Genomic DNA, 12,021 nt, shown 5'->3' on the forward strand with positions numbered 1-12,021 from the left:
TTGTTTACACATACAGAAACTTTTATACTCAACCATACCTTGTGACATCAAAGTACTAAAACCTTGTAAAAACGTTGTTTATCTAATACCCGATTATCCTACAGGCTGGAGGCCATTCCTTTTATATATACTTTGACATACCCTTTTTGGTACCCATGAATTTTCACCATGCTCTTATACAAATGTTTTATTATTATTGATTATGATCCGGTTTTATTGAATTATATTGTTTATCATATTGAACTGCTTTAGAATTGGATAGTTTTCTTTATGTGGACCAGATTCGTGGTCAGACCATATCGATGGTCAAGTTAGGACAATGTGTGCCTTGGATCCAGTAGTTAGAGCAGTGCTGTGTGCTTTGCTCGGGGTTAGTGCGTGACTGATCAGCAGCCTAACCTTGGTTTTACAAACTTAAAATGAATATCCAATTCTATTGGTTGTTTAACAAGAAACTTGATTCCTTTGAATCATCTCGTTTATTATTGTTTAATCTCAGTTATTGATAATATGACTTGCTGAGCTAGTTAGCTCACTCTTGCGAATCTTTTTATGTATTCAACAGTTAAGAAGGATACGGTTGATAGCAAGGTTGCCCAGTTCAATGTTCGAGCTAGGATTCCAGATTATGATTGATCGAGCTAGCAGGAGCTTATTGCAGTAGTGAGATAGTAAGATTGTAAGAATAATTTCATATCATTTGTAAATTAAATTAGTTGGGATTTGGTACGTTGTAATAAAAGTTAAGGTTGTGGCTTGTTTTCATACTTTAACCTGTTGCGATCCGTGGTTATGTCAAGCAGGGTCATTGCAAATAATAATTTATATACAGGTTTATATATTGAGTATGTGTTGTGGACCCCAAACTTCTGACCCGGGTTTGGAGGGCGCCACAGTTATTCACTTGCTGGGCATTTTGCTCATTAATATTGTTATTGATGTTATCCCTTCAGTGAAACCCGAAGATGGTTCGTTTCAAGCAAACTACACGTAAGACTTCTGGGGACTCGGTGTATACCTATCGTCAGATGTTGGAGCAGTTAGGGAACAAGTAGTTCCCTAAGGGTTGTAAACCTTGGGTTTAAAATTTGGTAGTAATTTGACTTAAGATATTTTTGGTTTGTAATAATGAAGATGTTAGATGTTGTTCAAACTCATTCCTGTGTATTCGGGGATTGTGGATAAGGTTGTAGCCTTAATATTCTATCTTTTGTAGTACTTTAATGTTTAATTATTAATATGCATATTTTTGCTAGTTAGTAGTGTGGGTCCGTCACAGGTTGGTATCAGAGCCACATGTTTGAGTCACTGAACAACATAGGATAAATAAATATAAGATAGGAAATTAGAGGATATGATGTAATTAGATCATTTGGGTTTTGGGACGTTAGAATCTATAGCTTTTCTGACCCTTTTATTTATAACCGCGTATATATATAACTGTTTGGAAGACATCATCCTCATCGAATCCCTGATTCCCTTCTACTGTGCCAATCCCTCTTTACGAGTAGATGGTATTGACGGTTGATCGACTGGAGGGCAAGAACGCGAATCTTTGACATATGGTGGACCAGTTGTACCGGGAGAACTCGAATGACGAGCTAGACTAACCCCGACTGATAGCTAGGCTTGAGGAGATCATCCAGATGGCTGAGGACCGATTGACATTGATGATTCCCCACCGTGAGAGAGAGAGTCAGATCACTTTTACCACCATTATCGACGAGCTCCGCCGAGTGATTAGCTGTCTCCATGCCCCTGTTCCCCCACCACAATCCTCTTAGACTATCATATAGTCCACTTGTTTCCAGTATCGTTGTTGATTAGTACTTTGATTTCCATTTGTACCTTGTACCCGGATTATTTCGGGAAGACTTTATTTGCACTTTATTTCCCGTTCGTACTTTATTCGCACTTTTCATTCGAACTAATGTTCAATTCGCACTTTGATTATCTCCATAATATTTCCATCTCATTACCATGCTATATACTTGCTTAAATAGAACCTTGTTATTTAAATTCTGTCGATTCCTTTAGAACTTGATCATGTCAAATCTTTCCCTAAAATATTCCTTGAATGAGACCTTATTACTTGATATTTACCTTTGTTATAACCTATGTTTGCAAATATTGAACCGTGAATAAACCTTTCTTGTCTACATTTAGAATCATGCCTCCTCGTAGAACTTGCAACACCAATACCGGGGATCCCGAAGATCCACCACCCAACTTGACTCAACTCATTAAAATACTTCACCAACAATCTATTACCCTTGCTCAACAACAACAACTCATTCAACAACAACTTCAACAACAACCACCTCCACCACCACCAACCCCTACAACATTCAAATCATTTCAAGCTGTGAAACCACCGGAGTTCCGTGGAACTCAAGACCCTGTAGAAGCCAAATCTTGGCTTAAAGAGATGAAGAAAGATTTCACGCTAGAGGTTGTAAGTGAAGAAAAGAAGGTCGACTATGTGTATTATTTCCTGAAAGACGAAGCGAACTATTGGTGGGAATCAGCCCGTGCTTTAGAAGAAGAGGAAGTTATCACTTGGGATAGATTCAAAAAGATTTTCTTAGGCAAGTATTTCCCGAGGTATATGCAGACTTAAATGGAATTGAAGTTCTTTAAATTGAAGCAAGAAGGAATGACTGGAGAAGAGTACGAGAAGAAATTCACTGAATTGGCTAGGTTTGTCGGAGATTATGTGGACATGGATGAGAAAAGAGCGAAGAGGTTTCAACAAGGATTGAAGCCTTGGTTACAAAGTAGAGTGGTTGCCTTTGAATTGACCACATATGCTGAAGTGGTCCAAAAGGCGATGGTAATTGAAGGAGAAAGCAATCTAAATTTGAAGGAGAAAGAGAGTAAGAAAAGAAATTTCGGCAGTAATGGAGAAGGATCGGCTCAAGGGAGCCAAGGTGGAAGGAATTTCAAGAAGTATGGATATCAGAATCCAGGAGGACCCCGAAGCTTTAAGAAGGGTGATAATAAGAGTCAGAAGAATATAATTCAAGGGCCATGTGGATAAAGACCCCAACAATCAACAAATCAGGAGTGTAAATTCTACCACAAGAGACATATGGGTAACTGCAATAAGGCTGACGTCGTTTATTACAAGTGCAATTCGAAAGGTCATTATGCAAATTAGTGCCAAAACCCGAAGCCTCCTGTTACATGCTTTAAGTATGGAAAGACCGGACACTTGTCGAGGGATTGCAAGACCCCCAAAAATAACAAGTTGATGCAATTGACGGCCGCCCCTTACAATCAAGCAATGACATCTTCTGTTCCAATTCTTCAACTACCTTCAAATCAACCTTATGAATCTGCAACTCCAGTGTTTCCCCCTTCCTATCCTCTTAGGCCCGGACATTTAACATGAATATCAATGATGCTGTTCAGAGTTCTGAAGTTGTGGCATGTACGCTTTCTGTCAACAACGTCAATGTTAAAGTTCTCTTTGATTCCGGAGCCACTAGATATTTCATATCTGAATCTTTTATTGGCAAGTTAAATTATGAAATCGAACTGTTAGTTGAACCTCTATCTATCATTGTGGCTAATCAAGAACAAGTATCTGTTAAAAGTATTTGCCCCTGGTGTAAAGTAAAGATTTCAGGATATAGTTTCCCTGCTTCCCTTATACCTTTTCGACTAGGAGAATTTGATGTTATATTAGAAATGGATTGGCTAGCAGAGCATGGTGCTCAAATAGATTATAAGAAGAAGAAAGTGATTCTTAAGTCCTCTCAAGGAAAGAAAGTAGAGTTCAAAGGACATAAATAAGTTAAAATATTTGTGACAATGATTGAAGCTAAAAAGTTGTTAAGACAAGGATGTGAAGGGTATTTGGCTCATATAATCGATAGATCTAATGAAACGCCGAATATAGAAAATATCCCGATAGTTAGCGAATTTCCCGATGTATTTCCGGATGAACTTCCTGGATTGCCACCTGACCGTCAAATTGAGTTTCCTATTGACTTAGCGCCCGACATGGAACCTGTATCGAAGGCACCTTATCGTATGGCACCAGCAGAAATGAAGGAATTGGCCAAGCAACTACAAGAGTTATTGGATAAAGGAGTTATAAGGCCGAGTGTATCTCTATAGGGTGCTCCAGTTCTGTTTGTGAAAAAGAAAGATGGAAGTATGAGACTGTGCATCGACTATAGAGAGTTGAACAAATTGATAATTAAGAATAGTTACCCTTTACCTCGTATTGATGATTTATTTGATCAACTTGAGGGAGCAGCTTACTTCTCGAAGATTGACTTACGATCAGGATATCATCAGTTGAAGATTAAGCCGGAAGACATACCGAAGACTGCTTTCAGAACCAGATATGGACATCACGAGTTTCTAGTTATGGCATTCGGATTGATAAATGCGCCAGCCGCCTTTATGGATCTGATGAACCGAGTATTCAAGGAGTAGTTGGACAAGTTTGTCAATATGTTCATCGACGAGATTCTAATATACTCAAAGACCGAGGAAGAAAATGTTGAACATCTGAGAATATCTTTGGAGACTCTAAGAAAGGAGAAGTTATATGCCAAGTTTACGAAGTGTGAATTCTGGCTACGAGAAGTTCAATTTCTAGGGCATATCGTTGGAAGTGAAGGTATTTGAATTGATCCCGCGAAGATAGAAGCTATAATGAATTGGGAAAGGCCAAAGACCCTGACTGAAGTTAGAAGTTTCATGGGATTTTCTAGATATTATCGGAAGATTTGTGAAGGATTTCTTAAAGATTGCAGTACCATTGACAAAATTGACCCGAAAGAATGAGAAGTTTGAATGGACGGAGAGTTGTGAAAAGAGTTTTCAAGAATTGAAGCAGAAGTTAGTCACCGCTCCAATATTAGCCTTGCCAGATGATCTAGGAGACTTTGTAATATTCAGTGATGCATCACACAAAGGATTGGATTGTGTTTTAATGCAACACGGGAAGGTGATAGCCTACACGTCAAGATAACTTAAGCCTCACGAGAAAAGGTACCCAACACATGACTTGGAACTGGCTGTAATTGTATTTGCTTTGAAGCTGTGGAAACATTACCTATATGGAGAGAAATGCGAGATATATACAGATCACAAGAGCCTGAAGTACATTTTCACTCAAAAAGAGTTAAGCATGAGGCAACAAAGATGGTTGGAGTTGATTAAGGACTACGATTGCACGATCAATTATCATTCTAGGAAAGCGAACGTAGTAGCGGATGCGTTAAGTCACAAAGAAAGATTAAATGTGTTGACTATGGCTCAAGAGTTATCAAAGGAATTTGAGAAGACGGGAATTGAGATTCGAGCCCGAAGTGCATCGACGAACATGATTTGTACAATAACTTTTTAATCAAGATTATTAGGAAAGATTAAGAAGTGCCAAGAAGAAGTGATGAATCAAAGGATGAATGAGTTGACTGGAAAAGAGATTTGCACCCAAAAAGACAATCAAGGAATTATAAGATTCTTATCAAGGATTTGGATACCGAATGCGGAAGAATTGAAGAATGAGATTTTGAAGGATGCTCATAACTCAGTATTTTCTATTCACCCAGGAAGCACAAAAATGTACCAAGATTTAAAACAAAATTTTCGGTGGCCGGATATGAAGAAGGAGATTGCTCAATGGATTAGTAGATGTTACACTTGCCAAAGGGTAAAAGCCGAACATCAAAAACCGAGTGAACTAATTCAACCCTTAAAGATACCTGAATGGAAGTGGGAGCACATTGTGATGGACTTCATAGTTGGATTACCAAGGAAAAAATCTAATCACGACGCTATTTGGGTAATAGTTGATCGATTGTCTAAGTCGGCTCATTTTCTATCGATCAACGAGAGATTCTCAATGGACAAGTTGATTCATATGTATTTAAAGGAAATTGTTACTCGCCATGGAGTTCCAGTATCTATTGTCTCGGATAGAGACCCTCATTTCAACTCCAAATTTTGAAAGCAATTTCAAGAACATTTGGGAACTCGACTCAAGATGAGCACTGCCTATCACCCACAGACAGATGGACAAAGTGAGCGCACGATTCAGACTATAGAAGACATGTTGAGATCTTGTGTTTTGGACTTCAAAGGGAATTGGGATGAACATTTGCCCCTGGTAGAATTTTCGTATAACAATAGCTTTCATGCCAGTATTGCAATGCCCCCGTACGAAGCACTTTATGGAAGGAAGTGTAGATCACCTATTTATTGGGATGAAGTTGGAGAGCGAAAAATAATTGGCCCCGAACTGATTCAACAAACGAAAGAAGCAGTAGATTTGATTCGAAAATGATTGATCGCGGCACAGGATAGACAACAAAAGTATGCTGATCCACGCCGAAAGGACATAGAGTATGAAATAGGACAAACCATTCTGTTAAAAGTGTCACCCTGGAAAGGAATAGTTAGATTTGGCAAGAAAGGAAAGTTAAGTCCAAGATTTGTCGGACCTTTTGAGATTTCGGGTAAAGTCGGAAAAGTGGCGTACGAGTTGGCCTTACCGCCTCAAATGCAGCACACTCACAACATTTTTCACGTATCATTGCTTAGGAAGTTCAACCCCGACGCCAAATGTATCATAGAGAATGAACCAGTAGAGATTGAGCCAGATTTGTCATATTTCGAGCAGCCGATTAGCATTCTAGATAGAAAGGATAAAGCGTTAAGGAATAGAGTAGTTCCTTTAGTGAAAGTTTTGTGGATAAATCCCAAAGTTGAAGAGTCAACATGAGAATTAGAAACTGATATGTTAGATAAATATCCTCATCTGTTTTCTTAGATTCTGGGGACAGAATCCTTAAATGGGGGAAGGTTGTAACTCCTATAAATATTTGATATGAATGTAATATGATAATTTGTTTTGTGCTATAAATTTTTTGTATGAATCCAATGTGTTCGTATATATTCTTCATTATATGGCATGCCGAATATCGCTAGGTTATTTAAGCGTACAATTTAACGTACGCAAGCTAATTACGTTATGCGAGTAAATAATATTTGAGTTATTGTAGTTGTGATTAAGCGATAGATTATTATTCGGATTAGAATCAAATTATTTCCATTTTCTTATGTGGCTTAGAATATTTATTATGGTGTTTTTAATAGAGTATTGACTTTATAAAAATTCTTTTAAAATATATTCTTGTTCAAAATTTTTGAAAACACTTTTATAAAACTTCTAAAATTTCATAGTATTTATGGTATTAATTTTGTGATTTATGAAGCTATATTTTATTTAATAAAATTCATTCTTTTTAATCATACTTTTATTAATTATTGAATTACTAGTATACCGATGCATGCATTTAATCTTATAAGAGAGTCCAAGGCTAGTATTGTCCATTCCAACCCCACAAACTTGCAAGATTACCTCTTTAATCGTGCATGCATTTTGTCACTATTAGCAAGAAGGACATTATCGTACATTCCTCATTCCACTACCTTTCTAGTCAAATTAAAGAGGCAAAAACTAAGTGAGTGCCCTCATTTTCATCAACACACCCACTCAAACACCCTCTCCTCTCCTCTCTTTACTCCCTCTCAGCCGAAGCCCATCTCCACCCCCATTCTTGCCATTTTATTCATTTTTCTTCATCTTCTTTCACTTTTCAAGTTAGTCAAGCCAAGAACTCCATCATTTAGTGGAGTAGCATCATTTTGAGGTGAGTTTTATGCTTGTATGTTGAAGAAGCCGAGGTTAAGACCTTGGTTCTTATGATCTTAAGGTTGCAACCATGGCGGCTTATAGAATGAACAAGATATGATCTTGGGGAGGTGTTACACTTCTATTTTACCAAGTCATACTCATTGTTCATAAACATTTGTCAATGATTTCTTAAGAGCCGGATGTAAAGTGTTGATTTTGAGAAGTTTTTATGAAAAAAGGACCATGCATGTTGATTTTTGAAGTCTTACTTTTTATAAATGTTATTTTGTTAACTCTAAACCCTTGCATGCTATTTTTCCTTCAAGATATCTTAAGTTTAGTACTTGTATGTTGATTTTAGTACTTGCATGTTGATTTAAGCACTTGCATGTTGGATATAATACTTGTATGTCAACTCAAAAGTGATTTTCAAAGTAGAGACCATACTTGTTGATTTTGTGCCTTGATACTTGACTTGTAAGAGATTGCATGTTGTGGTTTTTGGTTATAAAATGCTAGGTAAAGTATTCCAAGATGATAAGTGATTATATTCAGTAGATATCAAGTGATTAATTGGGGTTATAGTTCGAATTGTTCTTAAAAACTCAAGCACATGATGTTACTATTATAGTTGATCTTTTAACCTCTTGATACTTTATTTTTGTGAGTTACATGCTATGATCCCTTTGATAAAATGCTAGTTTAAGTTATATATGATGAAATGAGCTTAAGGTCAGTAGGTGTCATGAATTTACCATGCATGCATACTTCAAATTCTTGCTTAAAAATGCTAAGTGATGGTTTGTCTTGTGACGTGTTACCTTACTTGTTTTTATAAGAAATCTTCATGCTAAATAAAATTGCAAATGAGCCTTATATGTTGATATTCAGTAGATATTAGTGTATGTTAGGAATTTCCTTGGTTGGTTGTTGAATGTTATTTGGTTTTGGTGTAGTAAAGGGAGTTAAGGTGGAAGGAGTCGCATTGATCTTAGTTGGGCAGATTTTTGTACTAGAAGTTTAGGTCACTTTAGGTGAGTTTTAGCAAGGCCTTGATAGGTCTGAGCTCAAGGGAGTTGGAACTTGGTTCACAATTGATTCCAGTAGCTTTAGATTGCATAAAAGCTTGCATTTGGTTAGATACACACACACACACACACAAACCCGAGAGCAACTCAAAATAGGGCAGATTTGGGTAAACTTGACTTTTGGTTGATTATCATCATGTCATAGGTTAGGCCTTCATGGGGACTTGATCTAAATAGATTTAGTGAAGTCTTAGGAAGCTTAAAAATTCATTAAAACCAATAATTGAACTAAATAAGTGAGTTTTAAGTTGGTAAAATCAAGTTAGTTTGGAAATCAGGGAAGGCAGTTTTGTGTCAACTTCCACTTGAGACGTAGGGAGTCCTGAGTGAGGCCTTTGAGTCATTCCAACTTTGACAGTCACTTTAGAGTCTTAATAACCTTTGAGAGTTGGTTTGGAGTGAAGTCCCAAGGTGGAGATACCTTATTTCCACCAAAACCCCCGAGAGTTACCATTAGAGTTTCCTTTAGAAGCTTTAGAGAGGTGTGTTGCATTTGTGTGTCTTTTAAGTGAGGCCTTGATGTCAAACCAATTGTTAAAGTTATATTAAAGTCATAATAAGTCATAGGAGTCATAATATAGAAAAGACCCATGGTAAAAATTCATATTTTTGCCAAGGCACACAATTGGTGCCAAGGTATGCATTTGGTAAAGTTTAGTAGTATGCATTGCATTTGTGAGTCATTGAGATGAGGCATAAGTGTGCCTTACTAAATTTAGGTTGAGTTAAGGTCTGTTAAGGAGGATTAAGAGTATTGGTCATGATAATTGTATGTATGTTATTAAATACCTAAGTGACTAAGGTCGTAAATAGAGTCTGGTCGTGCACTATTAACTAAGTAATAAATTGCCATGTCATTTCTTGCTATGTGTTATGTGGTTTATATGGTGCATATATTATTTATAATTAGTAGAATTTAAGTGTATATATATATATATAAGTGTGTATATGTGTATATGCATATTTATAGTATACGCGAAAGGGTAGTAGCAAGAGTTGTCATGAGGATACTATTTATCATAGGTTCAAGTAGGAGGCCAGGATGGACTCCATAGACGATTCAATTCAAGTAATCAGTAAACGTAGTCCAGGAAAGTGAACTCTTAACTTACCTCTATAATTCTGTTGCTTATGGTTTAAAACCCTGTGAATGCATGACTACAGTTTCAATAAGATTAATTAGTCCCTGACATCACCCAATGATTAAGTCTTAAATCTAGTTAATCTCTTTCATACTTGAATTGATTCCTTTTCCTCACATATTACCTCATATCCATGTGAATATCCTACAATAGTCCCTTAATAAATCATGTGAATCCTAATACCCTCAAAACCTAGAATCATTTTCTTTGGAAACCCAAACACTAGTATCATTTCCTTCATTTGAACTTTGACAATACCAACCCTTATTATCTTGTCCTTGATCAATAACCCTTTTTAAATTAAAATGAATTGATTAAAAGGAATTGGATGGTATGTTTTGATAAGAATAAGGCGCCAGTTAGTGTTAAAACCTCAGTAGCAGGGAGCCTGATGGTTTTTATATGGCCAATGTGTGTCGAGGATCCTCAAAGGTTGTGAATCACTTGTTATGTGGTTCAGAGCTTTGATGTGGACTGATCACCCCTCATTACTCATAGCGCTGTGTTATTTCCAATTCTATTTACTCATTATAACTTGATCTTCTATTTGAGATTTCATATTACTAATTTATCTTCTATTATCATTTTATCACAGTTATGATGCATTGTTATATACTGTTATTCACTTGCAGAGCGTTTTGCTCATTAATATTGTTATTGATGTTATCCCTTCAGTGAAACCCGAAGATGGTTCATTTCAAGCAAACTACACATAAGACTTCTGGGGACTCGGTGTATACCTACCGTCAGATGTTGGAGCAGTTAGGGAACAAGTAGTTCCCTAAGGGTTGTAAACCTTGGGTTTAAAATTTGGTAGTAATTTGACTTAAGATATTTTTGGTTTGTAATAATGAAGATGTTAGATGTTGTTCAAACTCATTCCAATGTATTCGGGAATTGTGGATAAGGGTTGTAGCCTTAACATTCTATCTTTTTTAGTACTTTAATGTTTAATTATTATTATGCATATTTCTTCTAGTTAGTAGTGTGGGTCCGTCACATATCTTGCAAGAAAATTTTCAAACATCAGAGTTAAAAAGCCTAAGTATTGGAAGAGTAAGGGCCAAACAACCAACAACATCAATTGAAAAGGAAAAATTCAGTTCAATGCAACTGGAAAAGGTGGCTACAAGTCAGGATCTATGGACATATCAAAGATAAGGTACTACGACTGTGAGAACTTGGTCACTTTGCCACATAATATAAAAAGCCAAATAAAAATGAAGAAAGATAAGGCTTGCTTGGAATTGGAAGCAAAGTATGAAGCACTCTTGAGAAAGTAACATGGAAAGACTTACATTACAGAAGAAAAAAATTTGGGATGATATAGATGATGATGATGACTGTGAAGAATATGAAAATTATGCTCTCATGGCTCTAGAGCAAGGAGAATAATCTGCATCCAAATCAAAGATACATATTCTAACTACAATTCATTTAAATGCCACTCAGTATAAAGAAACTGTTGAAAAAATGAGTGTAGAGATGTTTCATATTCACACAAGCATGATGAAAACTACAAAGGAAGTGAGTAGGTTGTCAAAAATTAATGAAAAACTTGAGATTGAGAAACAGGAGCTAGAACTGCAGCTTATTGGTCTTGAAACAATGAAGCAAGAAAATGAGTACCTCAAGAACAAGCTTAAGTGTGCTGGAGAAGTCGAGGCAGTGTTGAGAGAAAGAACTGAGAAAAATGATTTGAAGCTCAAACCATTCAAGAATGCATCTTAGTTGATTGGACAATATCATGAGAGAAAAAACCATATGCTAACATAGCTATTGATTTTGACTATGAGGCCCTCACAAGAAAGTTGAAGCTAACAAAAGAAAAGAAATTGTGAACCAGGATGTTCCTGTGATGCTGAAAAGAATGAATGTACTTTTGTTTAAAGATTGTGAAGTAAATTTCAGTGAAGTGGAGTTGGAAATCAAGCAAGAAATTACAGATGAAGACAAAGAGAAGAAAGATGTAGAATCCACTCCCATACCAGAATGTGAGAAAAATCCTATAGTGAGTCAGCTACGAAGACACCAACAAAAGAGATCAAGACTGAAAACACTGTGAAAAAGAAAAGGAACAGAAATGAAAAAAGGTATAAACAAGAGTAACAATTGTGTTACAAATGCTCCA

The 12,021-nt window shown here is 36.5% G+C and overlaps 1 protein-coding gene across 1 annotated transcript; it reads left to right on the forward strand.

Annotated features, from left to right (window-relative positions):
* Nucleotides 1-3,390: 3,390 nt before the first annotated feature.
* LOC141695594 (uncharacterized) lies at nt 3,391-3,798 on the forward strand. Its single transcript, XM_074499831.1, has one exon. The coding sequence runs from the start codon at nt 3,391-3,393 to the stop codon at nt 3,796-3,798; it is 408 nt and encodes a 135-aa protein (XP_074355932.1).
* Nucleotides 3,799-12,021: the final 8,223 nt, after the last annotated feature.

This window comes from Apium graveolens, chromosome 11, assembly GCF_009905375.1.
Source record: "Apium graveolens cultivar Ventura chromosome 11, ASM990537v1, whole genome shotgun sequence".
Classification (NCBI taxonomy): Eukaryota; Viridiplantae; Streptophyta; class Magnoliopsida; order Apiales; family Apiaceae; genus Apium; species Apium graveolens.